Source organism: Saccopteryx bilineata, chromosome 4 (genome assembly GCF_036850765.1).
Source record: "Saccopteryx bilineata isolate mSacBil1 chromosome 4, mSacBil1_pri_phased_curated, whole genome shotgun sequence".
Taxonomy (NCBI): Eukaryota; Metazoa; Chordata; class Mammalia; order Chiroptera; family Emballonuridae; genus Saccopteryx; species Saccopteryx bilineata.
The window spans coordinates 174,398,792-174,422,530 of NC_089493.1; the positions used below are offsets into that span (position 1 = coordinate 174,398,792).

General features: G+C 48.5%; 1 protein-coding gene across 1 annotated transcript in view; it reads left to right on the plus strand.

Moving 5' to 3' along the window:
- Nucleotides 1-1,493: 1,493 nt before the first annotated feature.
- Nucleotides 1,494-23,739, plus strand: part of AFAP1L1 (actin filament associated protein 1 like 1) — a 67,353-nt gene continuing 45,107 nt past the window's right edge. Inside the window, exon 1 of the mRNA XM_066272951.1 lies at nt 1,494-1,706. Coding sequence (XP_066129048.1) covers nt 1,691-1,706 — 16 coding nt within the window. The 5' untranslated portion in view covers nt 1,494-1,690. The remainder of the gene's footprint in view (nt 1,707-23,739) is intronic.

A 23,739-nucleotide genomic window follows, 5' to 3' on the forward strand; every position in this document is an offset into this window, starting at 1 on the left:
CAAGTTAGTCAACAGTGCCACCCAGTGGACATTATGGGTAATTATATAAACCAGGACCACTATACCCTCACAGAAACTTAATTGTTAATCCTTAGAACTAAGCGTGCACAGGTCATATTCTCACGTTTTTACATCTTTTTCAGACCACAGCTCAGTTCATCCAATCCACAGATTCTTCTACAGATACATATAAATCTTTCTTAGCCCTTTGACTTTTCCAATTCTCTGATAGACCTCCAAAGATTCTGAAAGTTCATCTACCCAAGCCTCCATCTGCTGCGGTAGTTATGTCCTTTATTTTTAAAATTATTACAAATGAAATATTATATTTTTTAAAGTATTAACTTGCTAACCTGGGAACTTAACTACAATTTATAGCCTTAATGCCAAGTGTTTCAGAGTTCAAACAGGGAACTTTTGCAACTGTATCCACTTGTAAATTGTTGGTTGTCTGCTTTAGAATTTAAACTGACCTTTTCAAATTGGAAAAGTGGGCAGCAACAAAGAGGAACTTGAGAAATAATAATGGCTCACATTTTTATAGCTATTTATGGTTTATAAAGTGGGTTTATGTCATCATTTCATTTGCCCTGCAAACAGCCTTGTGAGGTCATTACGAGATCCCCCCAGCACAGACGAGCAAGCGAGCCTCATGGGCTGAAAATTACATGTTTAGAAAGCAACAGAGCAAGAGCTCAAACACAGGTTTCAGACTCACATCCCACATTTTCACCACACCACATTTCCTGAGTGCTCACACACAGACACACTAAACAAACTATCCATGCAATGTCACAAAGCCAGCGTTAATTTCAAACTGCCCATAAAAGCCGCGCAGAAAAAATTCCCAGAGCAGGAAAGTTGAGGGTGCTCTATCCCAGGCCCTCTCTGCCTTTGCACAAGTATTGTTGTTTTGTTATTATTACTTCACTACTCCTCCATGTCATTATTGACCCTGTAATAGCGCCCAGTCCACTGTCTGGCACTAGAAGGTCCTCAGGAAAGACTGGAGACTGGAGACAATAAACCCAAAGCCAGGAAACGGGTGGCAGATTCAGGGAGAGAGGTTTTGATTCCATCGGGAAAAGAAAAATACACGTCTTAATGGTCTAGAGCAGCGGTTCTCAACCTGTGGGTCGCGACCCCGGCGGGGGTCGAACAACCAAAACACAGGGGAAGGTGACACGGGGGTGTCCCCTGTGTTTTGGTCGTTCGACCCCCGCCGGGGTCGCGACCCACAGGTTGAGAATCGCTGGTCTAGAGGCAAGGCTGAGAGATACGATAGTGAGCCCCCCGTCACGTGCGGAGAGCAAGCAGATCATAACACCGCCTTGATCAGGGCTGGAGTGGGACGCGCGGCGAGGCAACGAAAGCGCGGTAACCGGAAAGTGAGTCCTCTGAGCCTCAGCGGGAGGGGCGTGGAGGGCGTGCGGAAGGCAGGGCGTGGCACGGGCGTGTGCGGGACAAGGGACACCGGCCCGCGGCCCAGGGGGCGAGGCGTGCTCCGGGTCTATTCCGGGAGAGGCGTGGAGGGGCGGGCGGGGGTGCCTAGCGAGCATCCTGTCTGGGGGAGGGGACGCACGGAGGGCGCTCCCGCGGGGCGGACTGGAGAGCGCAGCGCGCCCGCCGCCGCCAGCCCCGCCGGAGCCACCGTAACCCGCGCCGCGCGCCCCAGGGATTGGCCAGCGCCATGGACCGAAGCCGGGGTAAGAGGAGCCGCAGCAGCCGCACTTGTTGCTGCGCGGGGTAGGGAAGGGAGAACCGGGCGATCTGGAGGCCAGAGAGGAGGAGGGACAGAGGGACAGTGGTGCGGGGGTGGGGTGAGAGGAAGGCCTGGTGCTGTGTGTGCGGGTGCCTCCCGCTGCCCCAGGCAGCCCGGTGTCTGTTAGTCCTGGGGCTGAGTGGCCTCCTGTGTGTAAAACCCAAGTTTCATACACTCATAGTCCTAACTTCATAAAAGAATCCTCCCAGGATTCCTGTGCCCGGCGGGCTTTCCCTCCCGACTCCCCGCAGAAAGGGTATAATAAAGGTAACAGGTTACAGCCCAGAAACACCGGACATGTGAAGACACCACGGTGAGCTTGGGGAAGAGCCCTAGCAGACGGAAGCCTGCAGCTGCTGCGGGCCCTGGGAGGAGGAAGAGCAGGCACGCGTGGGTGTCTGAGCCCTGGCTCTGTTCCTGACAAGCTCTGTGACCTTAGCCCAGTCCCTTCTACTCTCTGGGCTAGTGACAACTTTGGACTAGATAGTCTCCAAGGCCTCCTCCTGCTTAAACTCTCAGGAGATGAGTGTATTTGATAGAAATTCACACAAGTGGTGGGGGCTTGCAGAAATCGGAGCTGACATGGAAAAGAGAGCCGTGTTCACAGGGGGCTGTGCTTAAGAAAAGGTTTAGACAGCTCAAAGGGCAGGAGTGTGTAAAGAAGTAGCATGTTTGGACCTGGGAACTGTGTCTAAGGCTGGGACACCAGGGTCCTAACGCCTGACCTCTGAGATCCAAAGAGATCACAGGTTTGAATACACCTGTTTAACTGGTGAATGTGGAGCCAACAACAAAAGCATTATTATTCTTGTTGTTATTATTGGAAAATTCTCCCCCCTCCCTACAATAATCTTACACCTTTCCTCCATCTGCCTGTTTACTGTGCTGAGGCCACCACGGGGGAAGAGGAGTGACAAGGGATGTGGAAGCAATTAGGAGGACACAGGGCAAGGACATGTGTGTGAACAGGTGTCTGGGTACCCTCCCCTAAAAAAAGGGCAGAGTTCAGAGAGCTTTAGGGATCCCTGTCTCCCAGCTCAAGCTTTATAAAGCAGTTCTCACTGTTAACTGACTCCTAGACCAGTCTGCAAAGAATATACATACTTGCCAGGGAGAAAAAGAAAAAGAGAGAAGAGGCACCTCTAATGTCCCTCAGTCCTCTGTCCCGTCCTCTCACATCATACATGTCAACCAGAGTGCCACCCCTACCCGCCGACACTCCCCCCACATACACACAAATTGTCAAATTCCACCCTGTCTGGTCCCCAGTACAAAATTCCATAACTAGCCTACCCAGAATTATGGAAAGAAGACTCTGTCCCCCTCAGGCACACCAACGGGGACAATAATTCACTTAGTTTTAAATAACCACTGCTTCACTTCAGAAGGCCGCCTCCACAGCATGCTTCCTAGGGAGCTGGGCTTCCCAGGAAGCTGCTGGGACTCTGACTGTTCCTGGGCTCTGACCCTCTCCCCAAAGGTGGGTTCTCTGAAGCTCCTTCCCTTCTCCCACAGTTCTCAGCACCATGTGGCACGGCTAAGCCTTGGTTCTCCCACTACCTGTTAGTGAGTTAGTATCTACCTCTCCTGCCCTACTGTGTGCTTCTAGAAGGCTGGGGTGGATCCAGGTGGTCACTCTGCTGACACAATGCCTGGCACACAGGCGCTCACTAATAGTGGTTCCATTAGTTAATTAATATATAAAACATACTATATAGTGCACTTCAGGCTTAGTTGTCATGCTGATTTAAAATATATGTATATATTACTAAGTCTTCACATCAGAACAGTTTTTCGTGACTTGTAAAGGCCTTCTCAAAATGCAAGGAAAGTGGACGGGCACTCGGGCCAGGCTATCTGTCTAGATCCTCGGCTGTAGTAGTCCGCCCATGATAGATTATTGGGAACACTTTATGAATAAAGGCAGAGGTGGCTACATATTAATTAGAATTCCAAATCTGTGTGTCTTTTTAAGATAAAATGTGAGACTTGAAAAATCATTCCAGCAGAACTTTCTCATTGTACCATTGTCCCCAGGTGGGGGTGTGCACACTCTTCTGTTGTCAAGGAAGGTTTCCGAAGTGTGGGTCTCATTTCAACCTTGCACCTGCCACGTGGGGAGTGCTACCGTGTGGAGAAAGGGGTTGTCGTGCCCAGGTGCTGTGGAGGAAAGCACACTTCAGTATTAGTAACAACTGAAATCACCAAGTTCTTACCACGCACCAGGCACTACACTCAGCTTCTCTTGGAACAAGAGATGGGCTAGGGGCTATGATCAGGTACTGTCTCTAATCCCCACGTCATAAAAGCAGGCTTGGCAGGTAGGTTAGACAGCTAGGGCTGCCATAACAAAATACCATAGGCTGGATGGCTTCAATGGCAAAAATCTATTTTCTCACAGTCCAGGAGGCCGGAAGTCCAAGATCAAGGTGCCAATTGGGTTGGCTGCTGGTGAGACCGTTTTTCCAAGCTTGTAGACAATCACCTTCTCACTGTGCCCTCACACGGCCTCTTCTCTACATACACAGAGGAAGAAAGAGCTCTGGTGTCTCTTCTTCTTCTTAAAAGGACACCAGTTTTAGGGGATTAGGGCCCCATCCTCATGACTTCATTTAATCTTAAATATCCCCCTAAAGGTTCCACCTCCAAATACAGTCACATTGGGGGTTAAGGCTTTAACATATGAATGGGGGTGGGAGGCGATACAATTCAGTCCTTAAACAGCAGGGCCACTGACATTAACTTGAATAGTCAAGCACCATGAGAGAAACAGAGCTGAGTTAGAACTAATGTCCTGATCTTAACCTTGCTTCTGACTGCCTGCACGATGGCAGCTACCCTGCCCAAGCCCTAGCGCAGACATTCCTGCTACAAGCCCCAGCGCCTCCCATTGCGCTGTGGCTGCACTGTTCAGATCTTCAGTAGCAATTACATCATCGAAGTCAACTGACTGGAGAATGGACGTAGGTGTTCTAACAGCATATGTGTCTTCGCATGAGTAAAGCAGGATTCATATGATGTAGTAACAGACTTCGAAACTACTTCTATTATCATGAAATTCGTTCTAGCAGGATTTCCCAATTCATGAATCTCATACGCAGAGAAGCAGCCATTGGTGAAGGTAACACCTTCGCTATAAACTAATATACCAGTTCTACAGGACAAGTAATTAACTTATCCTTATATGAGAATAAAATATGGATACTGAGAATACCTATTCCTTGGGGTTGGTGTAAGTATTAACTGCATGAAAAATACTTCAAACAATGCTTAGCCCGTGGGGTCCACTCAATAAATGCTGGCTGTTGTAATAATTAAAATCATTTAAAACCATATGGAACATAATGGCATCACTTTATAGAGCTCTGCTTGGTCCCTCCACATACTGGGCTTACTCTAATTATACTTTTTTGAGCCCCTACTTTGTTTTTTTTGTTGTTGTTGTTTTTGTGTGTGTGGTTTTTTTTGTATTTTTCTGAAGCTGGAAATGGGGAGAGACAGTCAGACAGACTCCCGCATGTGCCCGACCGGGATCCACCCGGCACACCCACCAGGGGGCGATGCTCTGCCCCTCCGGGGCGTTGCTCTGTTGCGACCAGAGCCACTCTAGCGCCTGGGGCAGAGGCCAAGGAGCCATCCCCAACGCCCAGGCCATCTTTGCTTCAATGGAGCCTCGCTGCGGGAGGGGAAGAGAGAGACAGAGAGGAAGGAGAGGGTGAGGGGTGGAGAAGCAGATGGGTGCTTCTCCTGTGTGCCCTGGCCGGGAATCAAACCCGGGACTTCTGCACGCCAGGCCGACGCTCCACCACTGAGCCAACCGGCCAGGGCCTCTGCTCTTCATTTAATGAAATTTTTACCATTCAAGAGATGCTAGAAGAACCCAATCTAACTGTGTCTTGCCCTCTGATGGGCCAGCTTTGAGATTATTCGGAAAGCCACATTTCCCCCATCCATAGCTTCCACTGACCAAGCTGCCTGTAGCTACTCTTCTGATGAGCCTGTCCCTGTGGCTGTGAATTCCCATACCTCTTCCCTGACATCCAAGTTCATTCTCCCCACTGTTTCTATCAGTTACTATCCTTCTGAAGGAATATTCATCCATACTCATCTTTTTCCATCCAAACATGTCACCTTCAACAGCCTGGTGACTTGGTAGAACTGAGTGATTCAGGGAATGGACAAGCTGGGGCTTGAGTCTAACTGTAACTTTCTGGCTGTACAATCTTGTATGAATCAGGTAAATTGCTTCATTTCTCTGACCTTTACTTTCATTTCACTGGGCATGTCATGGGAAAAGCTAGCACTTAGGAAGTATTCAATAAATGATAAATGATGATGTTACATTTATCAAATATAATTACTTGAATTGTAGCCAAACTCTGCAGTGGGCATCTGTAGCCATATGGAGCCATGGTATTTAACACCACTCTCTTGCTCGTGGGGGCTTCTTTGGTCTCTGGGCCCCACTTCCACGGCCCTGTCCCCCTCAGCCTCCCTAGTGTTTGGCTTCTCCATTTTAGTCCTTTTCTTTTCTGCCTCTCCCTCAAATATCAGTTTCAAGCCCCCCTTCTCATGTGGGTGAGCGCCCTGCCAAACAAGTTCCTCCCTCCCCAGCCTCTGCCAAAAGCATATCATTATTCCAGTCTGATCTTTGGTTTGGAAAAACAATCCTGTTTTGGGATACCATCAGCTTCTCATACCCTTCTTACCCTTTTAAAAAAGAAAAGCTTGCAACTGGACAAAAAAAAAAAAAAATTAATCCCACGCATACACATGCCCCCACCTCCCCTACACATTTTCCTCCTTCCTTTCCTGGCCAAATTTCTCAAATAAATGGTCAGCAATCACAGCTTCCTGTTCCTTCCCACACTCTCGTGCATTGACTGCAGCGTCACCTCCAAGCACACCTTCTGCTGAAAGCCCACTCTTAAGGGTTACTAATGGTTTCCATTTTGTCTAATCTTCACCTATTCCAAGTCCTATCTCTTGGACTTCTTTATAGCTCTGTTGACCCTCCATTTATTTCTAAATGTATTCTCCAACTTTGCAGAGATGGGACAGCGTGGCTTTTGGAATCAAGTTGAATAGATCTAGGTTGAATAGCCACCACTCCATCTTTCCAGGAAGCCTGCGCTGCCTCTCCCATCCCCCAGTCCCTCTGTCCTACGTGCTCATAGCCTCAGCTTCTCCTGCCCTAAGGCAAGTGACCCAACTCAGTCTTGTTCCCTCAGTCTATAAAGCAGCAAGGACACCCCGCGCTGAGAGACTGAAATGTGCTCACATGGGCAGGCCGTCACGCAGTACCTGACTGCGAGTGCCTGGCCCGTGACGGGTGCTTACTAATTGCTGTGTCCTGTATTTCCCTCTGGCTCACTGGCTGTCATCCTCCATGGTTCTTGCTCCTCTCTCTCTCCCCTATCTCCCCACGACGACACTCACTCTTGTAGAGAACAAGCCCCTCTAGGAGGGGGCTCGCAGTGTCTACCTTCGGCCGTGAGTTACTCCTGCCTTACCTTCAGCCTGTGGTACATTTCCATTCGGAGGTCAATTCAACCTCCAAGCGACCCAATTTTGAACTCATTTTGTCCATCACCAAATCTAATGACCCTTCCTGTTTCTCTTTTTCTGTTAGCAACACAACCATGTGAGGAGCTATTGAAGGAAATGGGGCTGTTTGTGAACAAGACTGAATTTGAAGGGGGCACATGGGATCAACCCTGTAGAAGTGATAGACTCTCCAGGAAGCTATGCAAAAGTTAAACAGAGGCTTATTTGGGCTCAATCTAGGAGAAGCATTCAGATGAAAAGAGGTATTTGATAACAGAATTGGAGTTGCCCAGGGACACCATGGAGCAGAGGTTGATTAGCCACAAGTCGGAGAAGCCATAGAATGGCCTCTGTGAGGACCACAGTAGTTATATAGGTTAAGAACAACTGTCACTTAATATTCACAGTTTTTCCATAGGCAGGTCCCTTTTGCAAGTTATAGAGAATAGGGCTTCTAGGAATGTATACTTCAACCTAAAGCATTCATCTTTTATTTAAATATATATAACATAATAGATTTGAATTGACTTATGAATTATCTCTGCTTGTGGATGGAATTTGGGAAGAGGGCCTAATGCAATTAAAGACAGTTATTTTAAACTATAGATTTGGCCTGACCAATGGTGGCACAGTGGATAGAGCATCTACCTGGGATGCTGAGGGCCCTTTGAAACCCCGAGGTTGCCAGCTTGAGCTTGGGATCATCAGCGTAATCCTGGGATCGCTGGCTTGAGCCCAAAAGTCGCTGGCTTAAAGCCCAAGGTCACTGATTTGAGCCCAAGGTCACTGGCTTGAGCAAGGGGTCACTGGCTCAGCTTGAGCACGCCGGTCAAGGCACGTATGAGAAAACTAAAGTGAACTGGTACACAAACTGATGCTTCTTCTCTCTCTCTCTCTCTCTCTGTTTCTCTCAAGAAAAAAATAACTATAGATCTGATCATGCTTAAACCTTTCAGTAGTTTCCCAATGTTCTTAAGAAATAAACTTCAAGCCCCAGCTGGGTGGTTTAGTGGACAAAGCAACGACCGGCACACCAGAGGTCACTGGTTTGACCCCCGGTCAAGGCAAATATGAGGAGCAATCAATAAGTACACAACTAAATGAAACAAGTAAGTGAAGCAACAAATTGATGCCCCCCCCCCCCCCCCCCCCCCCCCGTCTCTCAAAATCAATGGAAAAATTTATAGAGAAGAAAAGAAAAAGGCCCTGGCCAGTTGGCTCAGCAGTAGAGTGTCAGCCGGCAACTGGAAGTCCTGGGTTTGATTCCTGGGTTTGATTCCTGGCCAGGGCACACAGGAGAAGCACCCATCTGCTTCTCCACCCCTCCCCCACCCCTTCCCCTTCTCTGTCTTTCTCTTTCTTTCTCTCTCTCTCTCTCTCTTCCTTTCTCACAGCCACGGCTTGAATGGTTGGAGCAAGTTGGCCCCATGTGCTGAGGATGGCTCCAGGGCCTTGCCTCAGGTGCTAAAATAGCTCAATTGCTGAGCAACAGAGCAGCAGCCCTGATGGGCAGAGCATCCCCTGGTAAGGGGCTTGCCAGGTGGATCCCAGTTGGGGCACATGAGAGAATCTGTCTCTCTGCCTCCCCGCCTCTCACTTTAAAAGAAAAAAAAAAGAAAGAAATAGACACGATCCTGTGGTGGCCCTCAAGGTCCTGCCCTATCTGTTACAAACTTACTTGGGGCCCCTGTCCATCTCTTACTGTGGGCTCTCCTCACACTGGCTTTTGTACCTTTACCTGGTTAACTGCTACTCATCCTTAGCAGTCTGCTCAGACATTACTTCTTGAAGGCCATCTTTCCTAGTCTCCCAAACTATAGCTCCCTTTTAAGGTGCTCCTAGCACCCTATATTTCTCATTTGTTGCCATTTACACAATTCTAATTAATTGTAGCATTGAATTAGCTTTACTGTGAGCTCTGTGACGTCAGGGCTTCTCACTGCCCACAGCTCTTTCTCCAGCACCCAGTTTAATGCTTGGCACACAGTAGGTGCTCAAAAAAATGTCTGTTGAGACAATGAATAAATGAAAGAAAAACATGCACAGAATGGAAACTGGATGTGGCCACTTCCAACTCCAGGAGTCTCCATTTCAATGATCCTCATTTTAGGGACAGAAACGTAGACATCATCATTGTTCATCACTTCCTTTGCCTTCATCCCTTATGCAGTAAGGCTCCAAATCCTACTGACTTTCACTGAAGAATGTGTCTTGGACAGCGTCTTCTATAGGCCATCATCTCCTGCAGGGCTCGCTCTTCCTGCTCTCGCCTCTCCAGCTTGCCTGCAGGACCACTCCTACTGTGTCTGCAGCAGTGGTCCTGGAATCCAGCGGGCTCGGAATCATGTCCTAGCGAGCCTACTGAAAATATAGTCCGTGATGGGTCTGATCAGGGGGTCTGGGCTGAGGTAGAGAGTTGTGTAATTATTGCAAAGCTCCCAAGTGAGTCTGAGTCTGATTGTTCTAATGCACAGCTTTTACCATGACCCTCGACCCTGCTCAGACACCTTCCAGGATTCCCTGTCTTTCACACTTTTCTACCAAGTGGGACCAAAATAGCCTTCTGAAATGTCTCATTTTATCTTTAAAAAGCCAAGCAGATTTCCTATTATAGTTCACAATATATCTGTATACACTGCTGCCCCAAATATCCCAAGATGCTCTGTGTTTACTGGGAGGCTTCTCCTTCCCTACCCCGCCCTGCCCTCTGCCACGGACTCTGCCATAAGGTTACACAGACACTAGCCTGGGAAGATAAACCCCCCAATAAATGTCCCAGCACACAGGGCCAGAAGTGGATCTGGGCGTGGAAGCAGAAATCCCACCCCCCAGCCCTGGCTCACCCACGCTCTTCTGCAGTATGGGAACATATAAGCTTCTAACATCTATAAGCATTTTCATATTGGCTGGTTCTGTCTGTCCATTTCGGCTTTGTGTCAGGGGTGCTGAGCATCACGGCATGCTTTGCTCAGACCCTGGCTGCCTCTGGTCATCACATATAATCTTGCTCAGCAGTCATGCACTGGGGGGTTGCTCTGGGCAGGAAGGAACCTGGGTAACAGGAGCAGTATTCGGAGAACTGACCACTACAACCCTTTCTCTAGGGGCCCTCCCAGCCCTGTGCTTCTCTCCTGTGGCTTCTTTCAACTCTGACAAAAGCCCCACGAAGTGGACAGCTGAGACATTCTTCCCGCTGGACAGATGTGTAAAAAAAAAAGTGACATTCAAAAAGATGATTCTGTTGTTCCCCTCCCTGAAAGAGACCACTCAGCATCACATCCCATGAAAACTCCCTGCCAACCCTTCAACCTCCTCTCTGACTTCAGTTACCTCCACCTTCTTTTAGGAGACTACACTGCACTAACTTGTATACCTCCTCTGTGTAGGGATGAGTCCTACAGTTTGAAGCTGTCTTTTCATCTCATTTCCAGTGTCTAACCCATAGCAGATGTTTAATAATAATAGCCAATGAGTGCTCACCGTGACTCGGGCAGTTTACATGTGTATGTCGGGCCACTTAATCCTCTCAACAAGCACAGAAGTTGAGGCAGGTTAGCCCTTACATCCATAAAATATGCCATTGATTTTATTAAGGGAGAAATCCCATCCAAAAATGTTGCCTGCAGCTATGAGTTCAGAGTGTCTGTGCAGTGTGTAGCTTCTATTTTCTAAGATCACAGGGCCTGTCTCTGAACTGTAAATATCAAAATGCAATTTTGTATTATTAAAAGTTTTGTAGTTTGGGGCAACGTCTGGTTTTGTGGCAGGCGGACGAGCACAGCCCCTGTGAAGGCCTCGTTGGGGCTCCCATTGGGGTGAGAAGGCTCAGGCTGTGTGAGGGTTCGGATGTATTTGTGATCTGTATCTCCCTTCAACACTACAACCTCACCCCCCACCAAGGGAATCCAATGGGAATGTTTATCCTGACTGTCCCCTGTTGAATTTTAAACTTATTTCCTGCTAGTTACTTTCATTACATAGTTACAGATTTGTTATATAATGTAATTTTAAATATTTAAATTTCCCCATTTTACAGATGAAGAAAGTGAGGGTTAGAAAGGTTTATTTACCCACCCTGCCAACCTCCAAACCTAAGTTCTTTACCATTTCTTTGCACTGCTTCTCCGTGAGTGTTGGAGCGTCAGTCATCCCCAGGTCAGTACTAGGAAGGACTTGTTAGATAAGCCACAAGGACTTACCAGGTGAAGACTTCGGGGTGGGGGCAGGGAGGACTCCAAGCAAAAGGGGAGGGAAAAGGGATCTGAACAACAGGGCTGGGCAGCTGCCAGTGTGGTTGAGTTTCTTACCCTTTATACTACTATAGTGGCCCCAGGAGTTCTGGTGTTTAGAATTCAAGAAGCTCTGATTCTCCTGGAATTAACAGAGGCTGCCCCCAGAGGGCCCAGGCAGGGTTTGTCGTCCATCGAAAATTCCATTTGGGAATCCCGCCACACCCAGGCCGGGGTGGAGGTGAAGAGCCAGCCAGGCAGGATTCTTCTCCCTGACACAGTTGTCAGGCTGCAGCGGGGGCAGAATGTGGCAACACATTGCGGTCATTCCAGCTCTGGGGAATTTACTGACAGCCAGTCCTGCGGGAGGCAAGCTCGGCTTTTTATAGCCCTCTAAGAACCTGGGGGAAAACTGATCTCCTGAGAGGGAGACGTGGGCACGTGTCTTTTCCAGGCTCTGTTCCCTCAACTGTGGAGTCAGGCGGGGGGTGGGGGGCAGGGGGTGAAACTGCACTCCTGTCTGGGAGGCAGGGATCCCAACCAAACCCAACTCCTTGAATCCCCTCTTGGGTTTCAGTTTCCTCAGCTGTCAGGTCAGAGTATTATAGTGCAGGGATCTGCACACCTCAGCCTGTGGATCAAATCCAGCCTGCCACCGCTCTTTGTAAATCAGATTTTATTGGAGCACAGCTATGCCCGTTCATTATGCATTGTCTGTGGCTGCTTTCTCCCTACAAGGGCAGAGTTGGATTCGTTGCAACTGAGGTCGCATATGGCCTGCAGAGCCTAAAATACATACTATCTAGTCCTCTAAAGACAAGAGTTTGCCAACGGCTGGATTTGAACATGGAGAGTTGGGAGTGTCAGCCTGGAGCACAGTGGTGAGCAGGATTCTGAGGGTGTGTCCTGGAAGGAATGAAACACTGTCCTCAGACCATACAAAAGTATGTGTTCAAGAGTAGCGTTGGAAGAATGCCATTTACGAGTGTTTTTCAAACTACCGTTAGCCCCAGAATCCTTTCGCAAACAAAATTTTAAGCAATAGAGCTGCTTCGGGTAAAGTCAATGAGAACACTGAGCACGGCCCACTCCACCTCTCCTGCTTCCAAGGCAGCCCCGAATGAAGCCACGCAGATCCCAGGCTCGGTCAGAACAGCACTTGAAAGCCACCTCTCTGACCCTTGGCCCCTCATTTTACAACTGGAAGAACCGATGCGCATCACCTTGCCTGACGTCACATGATCAATTCTCAGTTGGCTTTCCACGGAACCACTAATGGGGTCATAAAGCAGGGGTCCCAAAACTACGGCCCGCGGGCCGCATGCAGCCCTCCGAAGCCATTTATCCGGCCCCCGCCACACTTCCGGAGGGGCACTTCTTTCATTGGTGGTCAGTGAGACGTCGCAAAGTGCATCATCGCTCACGTACAGTACTACTTCCGGTGACGCAGGATGCACACGTCATGGCCCTGGAAGCACGTCATATCACTTGTTACAGCTAGCAGTGACAAATATGGAACCGGACATTGACCATCTCATTAGCCAAAAGCAGGCCCATAGTTCCCATTGAAATACTGGTCAGTTTGTTGATTTAAATTTACTTGTTCTTTATTTTAAATATTGTATTTGTTCCCCTTTTGTTTTTTTACTTTAAAATAAGATATGTGCAGTGTGCATAGGGATTTGTTCATAGTATTTTTTATAGTCCGGCCCTCCAACAGTCTGAGGGACAGTGAACTGGCCCCCTGTGTAAAAAGTTTGGGGACCCCTGTCATAAAGCAATCAGCAGAGCACAGACTTACCTCTGCTGTCCCCTGGCTTTGGGGCCACTGGTGCGTGGGAGGCCATGACATGCCCTCCCTGACCCAGCAGCCCACAGGGATGCAGAACTGGGATTCGGCCAGGGTACAGAGCTGATACCTGCCCATGCTCGACAGTGGTTTGGTCAAGGCCTGGGAGCTTTTTATTTGAGACCAACAGAGCTAAAAGAAGAAAACAACAATTGAATTGGACCATACTTTTTAAATTTCATTAGTACCAAGACATATCTTTAAAAGTCAGAATATGTGTGGTGCTAGAGCATGTCCACCCCCCCCCACCCCCGGGCGTCATCTCTGCCTCTCTCTCTCCTAAGCTCCCAGGCCCTTCTGCTTCTGTAACTTGTTTCCTGAGCCTGCACAGCCCAGGCTGACTCCTACTACCTTTAACTTTCTAAATAAACTTTCACTTACAATTTGAAAAGAAAATCAGAACATATCTTATTATTGATATGTTTTTTCCTTTTCCTTTTTCTTTTTTTCCAAAAAGCTGTTTTTTTAATAGCTAAAACATCTTCAAATCGAGCATGGGCATCTTAGACTGGAGAAATTATGATAATTTATACTAAAGCTTTCTTTTGAAGATGGAATCAGATTTATTCATTTGTAGAATAAATATTTACTCTTCCTGCCCATTCTTGTTGAAGGGTTTGCTCAGAGCAGATCCTGCTGATATGAAACCAAGGGGAAATTTTTTTTTTTAGCTCCACTCGAACCAAGAAGAAAGCTGATCTAGGAGTGTGCTGGGAAACCAGAGACAGGGTCCTGTTTCCTCGCCTCTAGTGAGTGAGCAGGTGCAGCCACGAGGGGTTACAAAGAAGCTCGGAGCCCCTGGACCCCAGAATCTCCGAGCGAGGCACAGAAAATAAGACGTGATCAGCAGTGCCTGTGACAGGAGGTCATGCCTGGTCACTGTCCATCAAAGACAGTGTATAAAAGACCAGAGGGCTCAAGGGACACTTTCTAGCCAGGAACTTCAGAAGCACTGGGTACGGCATTCCAGGTGGAGAAAATGGCAGAGTAGGTAAAGGCACAGAAATGTGCCGAGGGTGCAAATCGGGAAAAGCAGGTAGAGGTTAGCTCAGGGGTAGTCATCCTTTTTATACCTACCGCCCACTTCTGTATCTCTGTTAGTGGTAAAATTTTCTAACCGCCCACTGGTTCCACAGTAATGGTGATTTATAAAGTAGGGAAGTAACTTTACTTTATAAAATTTATAAAGCAGAGTTACAGCAAGTTAAAGCATATAATAATAATGACTTACCAAGTACTTTATGTCGGATTTTTGCTAAGTTTGGCCGAATAAATCTTTATAAAACAACTTACTATAGTTAAATCTATCTTTTTATTTATACTTTGGTTGCTCCGCTACCGCCCACCATGAAAGCTGGAACGCCCACTAGTGGCGGTAGAGACGAGGTTGACTACCACTGGGTTAGATGGAACCTTTCAGGTCCTTCCCAAGAGAGGGACCTTATCCTCCAGGTCCTTCCCTGGGTGTGTCTCAGTCCCTGAGAGTCTCTGTGTGGCTCGATTTGTAACTAATAATAGAGGCAGCATAATGTGGGAGCTGAGTGCATGGCTCTGGTGTCAGGTGGCAGGGGTTTGAAGCACAACTCCACTCCTTCCACTTAATCCCTTGAGTCTGAGTTTCCTCAACTCATAATGGAGACAACGATCTCCTGCCTGCCCGTGGGGGATAATTGGATTCATGCAAGGAAAGAGCTCGGTGCTAGGAAGCATTCGATTAAAAAAAAAAAAGCGAATGCTTAAAATACGGTTTGTAAATGATCGCCTTTCTTAATGAATTAGCATGGGATCCGAGTTCCCTCGGTACCACTCTCCCCGGCTTCTCTCTCGCCTGCCCACCCCGAGGATAGAATTACAAAGGAATGGGGGATAAGCCACAGGGAGTGCGTGCAGCCTGTGGAGCTTTCATCGTCTGTGTCACAAAGGAAACGGGTGTCCTGCCCTGGGGAGCTCTTGATGAGGTGTGAGCAGGAGGGGGTTATGCTAAGTGTTGCCGTTCGGGGAAATGATTAAAGCCAGCAGTGAGCTCGGGCGAGAGCAGAAAGGTAGATGTTGGAAGGAGGGGACCCTTTAGGGGCTGCAACAGATATTGCAGGTGAGCGGCAGACTGTGTCAGATCCACTCACCTTCCTGTTTCAGTTAAGAACAAGGAGAGGGAAAACTTCAAACTCTGTCCATTTGTAATAGCGTTAATTGTGTAGAATTGTTGGTCTAATGGAAGAGCAGAGGAGACATTTGTCTGGGGGCTTTTCAAGGCTCAAGACATTCATTCTCGGGACCTTCAACCATCATTTTCTTGATCCCCCGCACCTAATCGGCTGGGCTCCCTGGGAACTGGATTCCTGCCTGCATGGCCCAGACCAAATCCAGGGCAAGCACTGGGAGGCTTTTGCAGGTGAGGGGAAGGGAGGAAGGGAGGAAGGGAGGAAGGGCTTCCTACCTGGGCAGCAGTCAGCGTGGCCATTTGGGCCTGACCTTTAGCCTCCCACCTGGAATGTTTAGGCTAACCCCTGGGTGATGCTTGACTCCCTTGAGACTGCCGACATCAGCAGTAAGAGCCAAACTTGACAGAAGGACTCCTGTGTGCTTGGCTCAACGCCAGACCCTGCATGCATACATTATCTCCCTTTCTGCTCACCACAACCTTCTGAGGTGAGTGCTCTCATGCTCACCTGCCTGTGGCCACTGGGCTAGGGAGGGCAAATCCCAGGTTTGATTCTGGGTGTTTCTGCCCCAGTCACCCAGTGTCTCAGCTACCCGCTGCACTGATCAAACTCTTGGGAGGGACATCTGCTTCTTCTTAGTTCGGATTCCTGCCCTCCAGGCCCCCGCCGGCCCAGTGCTCCCCCTTCCTCTCCCCTCACCCACATGTGCCCTTGTGCCCTTGGAGACAGTTGTCACGGGCAGGATTTACAGCCCCCTCCCTGGTCTGTGGTCCCTCTGAGTTCTTGGTTGTCGGATAATCCCTCCCCGGCCCCCTGCCATGTACCCATTACTGTGCTGGGCACTGGGTAACAGTGGCAGATAATAAATCAGGCATCCTCTCTGCCCCCGTGGGTGCACAGTTTAATAGAGAAGAACATTGAACAAAGTCATCTGCTGTGAAGGGAGTAATAACAGGATGACCTCACCTGTCTAGTGCAGCCTGAAGCATCTACTGATGAGTTTCTGGTTCTTTTATCACACTGAGGTTTCTATGGGCTGATTTCTCAACCCAACCTTTTCCTTTCAGAACAGGGGTTCTGTTCATTCTCATCTCCTGACTCCTACACAGGTTCTGTTGTTTGGGGAGAGGGGGAACACGTGGCACATACACTGTTCATCACAACGTACGGATTTACGAAACTACAGGGTACGTAGCGCGTGCTCTCACTATTCACAGACCCCGTGAGAGCTGAGTCTCACAGCAGCCTGACAGGGAGGGAGGTGGCTATCAGCACCCTACTTTAGTGCTGAGGAAATGGAGACACAGAGACACGAAGCGAGTTGCCCGAGGCCACACACCAGAAAGTGTAGAGCTGGGGCTTGAGGCTCCGGCTTTTGACTCTAACTCCTGTGTTTTCGCCTCTGCACCAAAACATAGTGTGCAGTGAGAGGCCAGAAAGACTCAAACCTGGCACCTGTGGCCTCAGAAAGTTCCCTAGCCTCTTTTTTTTTTTTTAATTTTATTTTATTCATTTTTAGAGAGAAGACAGAGAGGGAGAGAGAGAGAAGGGGGAGGAGCAGGAAGCATCAACTCCCATATGTGCCTTGACCAGGCAAGCCCAGGGTTTCGAACCAGTGACCTCAGCATTTCTAGGTCGACGCTTTATCCACTGTGCCACCACAGGTCAGGCTCCCTAGCCTCTTTGAGCCTCACTGTCTTGTCAGCAAAACCAGGATAAGAAGAGCTCCTACCACATAGCGTTGCTGCAAAGATTAAATGAAATAGTAAGCACAGGGTATTAGGCACAGAGAAGATTCCCACAATGGACTCGCACAAAACAGTGACCAACACACAATGACGGGCAACAACTGGATAAATCTTAGTATAATAGTAAAGAAAAAAGTCACAAAAGATTATTACCTAAATCATGATACCCTTTTAATAAAGTTAAAAACAACTAAAGATGTTTCCACGTCTCTGGGCACATCTAGTTGCAATGACACTGTGTACGAGAGAAGGCAAGAGTGTGAGGAATACAGCACCTAGAAGGCAGGTTGGGGAAAGGGAGCCGCGTGGGGTCAGGGTGGGATGTTTGATACCGTCCAGATCCTGGCTGTTGCTCTGAATGGTAGATTCGTGGGTGCTTCCCATGTTAGAAAAAATAACTGGTTATGTAAATAAATAACTATACAAAAGTGGAGTATGCATGGACCAATGATGAAGTGTCTCCTAAAGCAATTAGTTAACCCAATTTCTACTTGAAGTCCTGAAATAGTAGAAGTGTTAAGCACAGTGCCCAGCCTGCAGGGAGTGTTCACTGAATATTCTCTGTCATTCTTGGATATCTTTATTATTATCTGCATTAACTGCACACCTCTAGCCAGCTATTCTTTTTTTTTTTTTTTTTTTAGAATATATAGTTTTTTAGATTTTATTTATTCATTTTGGAGAGAGAAGAGAAAGAGACAGAGAGAGAGAGAAAGGGGGAGGAGCAGGAAGCATCAACTCCCATATGTGCCTTGACCAGGCAAGCCCAGGTTTTCGAACCGGCAACCTCAGCATTTCCAGGTTGACGCTTTATCCACTGCGCCACCACAGGTCAGGCTAGCCAGCTCTTCTTGATGTCCATCATGGGCTATTCGTAAGATGGGTCCTCAGACTCCCATTTCTCAGAAGCACAAAGTCCAGCCCCCTCTAGACCTCAGGACAGGTGCCCATGCTCTGAATGGACTAGTGGGGAGTGGTCATGAGTTCTGGCAAGTGTTGGGGTTGGGAATCCTTTTTAAAAGAAGGCCACAATTGGCCTGACCTGTGGTGGCGCAGTGGATAAAGTGTCGACCTGGAAATGCTGAGGTCGCCGGTTCGAAACCCTGGGCTTGCCTGGTCAAGGCACATATGGGAGTTGATGCTTCCAGCTCCTCCCCCCTTCTCTCTCTCTGTCTCTCTCTCCTCTCTCTCCCTCTTTGTCTCTCTCTCCTCTCTAAAAATGAATAAATAAATAAATAAATAAAATAAAAGAAGGCCACAAGGTATTAGAATGCAGCCATAGGGAGCTTAGGCTATAGAATTAGGTCTTAGTTTGAATCTTGGTTCTGTTAGCTTTGGACAAACAACTGTGCTTCATGAGCCTCACTTGGTTCATATGAAAAACAAGGTAAAAACAGTATCTACATCACAAGGTCATTATGAGGATTCAGTGAGGTAATCAACGCAAAATGCTTAGCACAACATCTGGAACATCACTCAAGGCTCAAAAATACTACCTGCTTTATCACTGGGTATCCCCGGCCACCCCCCGGGACTGCTTGTGTTTCCCGAGCTTTGGGTGAAGGAGGTGGTGCAGACCGCTGAAAGCGGAAACAGCTGCCATCTTGTGTGTGTGTGTGTGGGGGCGGGGGGTGATGTGCATGTCACAGTTTTCCACTTCCTCCTGGAACCATTTTCTTTGTGAGCTAAACAGGGAGGAATCCACAGACAAAGGAACAATTCTGAGAGAGCCCAGTCCCACAGCTCGAGTTATTTCCTTAGAAGTAGGTGGCTTGCCTCACCTCCTGCTGTCTGGAAATGGCTGTTGAACAGGAGCTGTGGCTTCCGTGGTAGTCCAGGGCTGAGAAACAAGGTGCCTGGAACGAGGGCTTGGTTCGTGGGTGACAGGACCTAGGCAGAGCTAGAAAGGCCATTGATGAGGGGCTTCCACTGACCCTGTCACCCTGGCCTGACTCCTGGGAAGAGAACACCCAGATATAGCCCCACCACCTGCTTCCCCACTGGCTTGTGACCTCCATGACTTCTGGCCTCCCTGTCTTCCTGAAATAACAGTCAGTCAGAGAACTGTACTATTCTACTATCCCTAATAATAATCCCCAAGGTTTGCAGACCCTTTTCCAGGCATTCCCCATTGCCCCCCGACACAAGTTTACCTGTGGGGACTCTAACCCTCTCGTTACAGAAGAAGAGGAAAATGACCCTCAGGGCAGTTAACTGACTTACCCCAAGTGCTACACTAGTAAGTGGGAAGGCGTTAGAACTCAAGGCAGACCCTCTTAAGCCAAATCCCAAATCTTCCAACTTTTCTTTACCACCTCCCTCCCTTGGGATCTTGTGTTTCTGTCCCATGGAGTCAAACTTGTCCTATTTTCTTCTGCATCAAGGATATTCAGTTTCCTACCAGAGCTTTAATTAACACACACAAAAGTCTTCCAAGGTGACCTCGCCCCCTTGCCCTCCCTTGTAGCCGCACTATATTTAACTCCTGGAAAGCAGTCGTACTAAGGCACTGGCCTGGCAGCTGGGATTTCTTTGCTCCTCTTTTTTTTTTCATTCTTCTCCAGCTTGCCTGAAGCATGGTCTTCCCTGTACACTCGGACAACAGGAAGTGTTTGTTTTAGTGATCAACAATGCTAGTCCAACCAGGGCAGTCCCCTCCAATCTTCGGCCCACTGTGTGGCCTTCACTCGGACTTAGAGAAGTGCTTGTAAATTCAGAGGAAGGAAGCGGGACGTCCCATGGCCCCAGATGGATAGGTTTGCAGCAACTCAGACGCGACCATGGGCAGGAGGAAGACAGATGTCTGCACCCCTGAAGTGAAGGGGCAATCCTGCTGGCCTCACCTGTGTGGCTGGAGGCTGCTCTGCTGAGTAACCCAGAGCTGGACATAGACAAAAGTAGCCTCCCAAAAGAGCAATGGGGAAGGCATCGCTCCTGGGTATTCTTCCCATTCTGCAACCCTCAGTTCACACACCTGCGAAATGGGGCTGGCACACCTTGTCATCAGAGTGAAATTGTGTAAATGATACCGGTAAATCTCTTAAATCACAGTATGACTTACATAAATAGTAATGGAAGAGTAATGTACATAGCTTTTTGAGTACTTACTATGTGCCAGACTCAGTTCTAGGCACATTCTCGTGTGAGGGCCCACTCCTCCCAACGAGGGCACATACTCATAGTCACCGATGGTGTACATGAGGAACGGGAGGTTATGTACTTGTCCCAAAGGTGCACAAACGAGAAAACAGGACTTGAACTCAAGTAGTGTGGGTTGCTCAATATATGTTGGTTTTCATTTCCGAATTTAGATGCTAAGATTAAAGTCTACCAGTTACAAAGTGGGCATGAGTAAATGGGCAGCCATATTCACATGAGGGATACAAATTCAACCAAACAGGGTTTGGGGAGCTTAGCCAATTGGGCTTCTGGTTCCTTTTGTTTCCCAAAGCTTTTTGTTTCCTCTATTTTTCTTTTTTTTAAGCATCTTTTTACTATCCTGAGCCACAATGAGGACAGACATGGTTTTAACATCACATTAACTAGCCATTACACTTTCTCAACTCCAAAGAAAAGTTTGCTTCAAGAATTCATTCATTCCACAAATACCTAAGCACTGACCTGTGTCAGGCACTACCAAAGGCTGGCACTATTCCTGCCCCCCCCCCCCGGGAGTCAGGCTCGTGGGAGGGGACGGACATTCATCAAAGAAATACATAAGTAAATAGAACATTTCACCATGAAAAGTACCAAAGGGAGACTGATGCTCTGATAGCATAAACAGGGGGAGTACTTGTGGTCCAGAGGACAGGGAAGGTTTCTCTTAAGAAGCCATGAGTGGGCCCTGGCCGGTTGGCTCAGCGGTGGAGCGTCGGCCTGGCGTGAGGGGGACCCGGGTTCGATTCCCGGCCAGGGCACATAGGAGAGGCGCCCATTTGCTTCTCCACCCCCGCCCTCCTTCCTCTCTGTCTCTCTCTTTCCCTCCCGCAGCCAGGGCTCTATTGGAGCAGGGATGGCCCGGGCGCTGGGGATGGCTCCTTGGCCGCTGCCCCAGGCGCTGGAGTGGCTCTGGTCTCAGCAGAGCGACGCCCCAGAGGGGCAGAGCATCGCCCCCTGGTGGGCAGAGCATTGCCCCTGGTGTGTGTGCCAGGTGGGTCCCGGTCGGGCGCATGCGGGAGTCTGTCTGACTGTCTCTCCCCGTTTCCAGCTTCAGAAAAATACAGAAAAAAGAAAAAAAAAAAAAAAGAAGCCATGAGTGGCCTGATTGGGTGGTGGCGCAGTGGGTAGAGCATCGGACTGGGATGCAGAAGACCCAGGTTCGAGACCCCGAGGTCGCCAGCTTGAGGGCAGGCTCATCTGGTTTGAGCAAAGCTCACCAGCTTGGGCCCAAGGTCGCTGGCTCGAGCAAGGGGTTACTCGGTCTGCTGAAGGCCCGCGGTCAAGGCACATATGAGAAAGCAATCAATGAACAATTAAGGTGTCGCAATGCGCAACGAAAAACTAATGATTGATGTTTCTCATCTCTCCGTTCGTTCCTGTCTGTCTGTCCCTATCTATCCCTCTCTCTGACTCTCTCTGTCTCTATTAAAAAAAAAAAAAGAAGAAGCTATGAGTGAACTGGGAGCTGAAAGAGGGTTGGAGGTGCTGGTTTCAGGAGAAGGCAGAGGGAAAAGCATATGCAAAAGCCCCAGGTTAAGAGGCTGAGGAACCAAGCATGAAGACAGCCTAGAGGGAGGTCTTTGTGGAAGGGACCTCAGGATTGGAAGGCCACCAAGAAAGGTTTCTCTTCCTTTCCTCCGCCCCCCCCCCCAAACACTGAGGTCACACTTAAGTGCGCTGCTTGCCCTTCCCGGGTGACGTGCCTCCCCACTGCTGTCGTGGGTTGTACCTCATCAATGTACTAGCTTGTTAAAACACAACTGAGAGTCGCCTCTGAAATCATGATCAGAACATTTTAAAGTAATGCACTGGTTCTTTCTCTCGGCCAGCAGCCTTTCTTACGTATTTTGCTGTTTGGAAATGAGAAAGGAAATTTGAGTAAACCAAAAGAAAAATTGTAGGCCCTTCATAGAAGCCCATTCTGACAACTCTTCCTCTCCATCTCTAAGTCATGCTGGCTGCATTTCCTCTGACTTGGAAAACAAAGGATGAGTTATCTCGGTCCTAAAGATGCTTGTCAAATAGCGAGGTGGGGAAAGGAGGACCCGTTTCCTCCTACTGCCTTGCAGGTGCTGAAATTCTAACTTGTAAACTGTTTCCAAGCATTTTTGTGAGTTCCGGAATCTAAAAAATGACTAGGAGTGAGATCAGAAGTCCAAGTGCCCCACTGAGCCCTCCTGGTAAGAGTCAAAACAAAAGTTAGTCCCGTGGTTTGCTGAAGTTTAAATAATTCACTTCTCTATTGTCATGGAAATTAGACTCACTGCCTTTGGGATCTTTAAATAACCTGACCTTCCCTGCACTAGAACCGCACTGGCAGAGTTAAATACCTTTTGCTTGAAGGTTTCACTTGGGCTGTAGCTGGGGTGTGGACTGGGGCTGCGGTCCTAGGAGCACTAACAGTGCTGTATGCTATCACCTAACTCTTGCTCCATAACTTTGATTCAAGTACAGTATGTGGGGAGGGTGGAGAAGCAGAGAAAAAAATTGGGTATTCACCAGGAACAATAGCATTTAGTGCTCTAATCTTAGATATATTTTTAAATAGGTTTCTAATTTTATTTGGCAATTTTTTTTTTTTTTTTTTGCATCCCGGGGAACAATTATTGCCCATTGTGGGTTTCTGTGCCTGCCTGTCCCACATAGTGAAAGATGGAAGACTTATAAACAATGATTAAACCATTTCTTCCTGTGTTTTTTCCTCATTGGAATTCACTGTGCCTCCCTAAGGCTTAACTAAAGCAAACAAGGTCAATGAAATATATTCGTGGTCCTAAATAAACTCTAGACATAAAAGCCAGTCCTGTCCTCGATGCCCCAGTCTGTCCTCAGAGAGCAGGGCTGATGTTGATGTAGAGCAGGATGGCAGGCGGGAGGGGCGGGGTAGGAACTGGTGAAGGAGGTCTTTCCTGACGGGACGGCAGGGACAGGATTTCTGGGTTGCATTACTGCCCGTCCAGTGGAAGACACTGTCCCCTCACCTGACATGGAGGGGTTCCTTAGAATGTGAGCACCCTGAGGGAAGTAGACCCACTGCCCTCCGCCACCATAGAACCCCAAGCTCAGTGTCCAGCCCGGAGCCATGAACAGTCCACATGGAAAGGCTTGCAGGGTCCCATGATGTCTTCCTGCCCCCGGGTGCCCCCTCCCACTGCACCCGAAACTGCCGGGAATCATGGGAATGCGCAGAGAGCCTGTAGAATGCCCTGAGCACACCATGCATCATTTCTTTCCGCCTGCACCAGGACCATGTGAAGCAGCCACTGCTACTGCCCAAACCGTC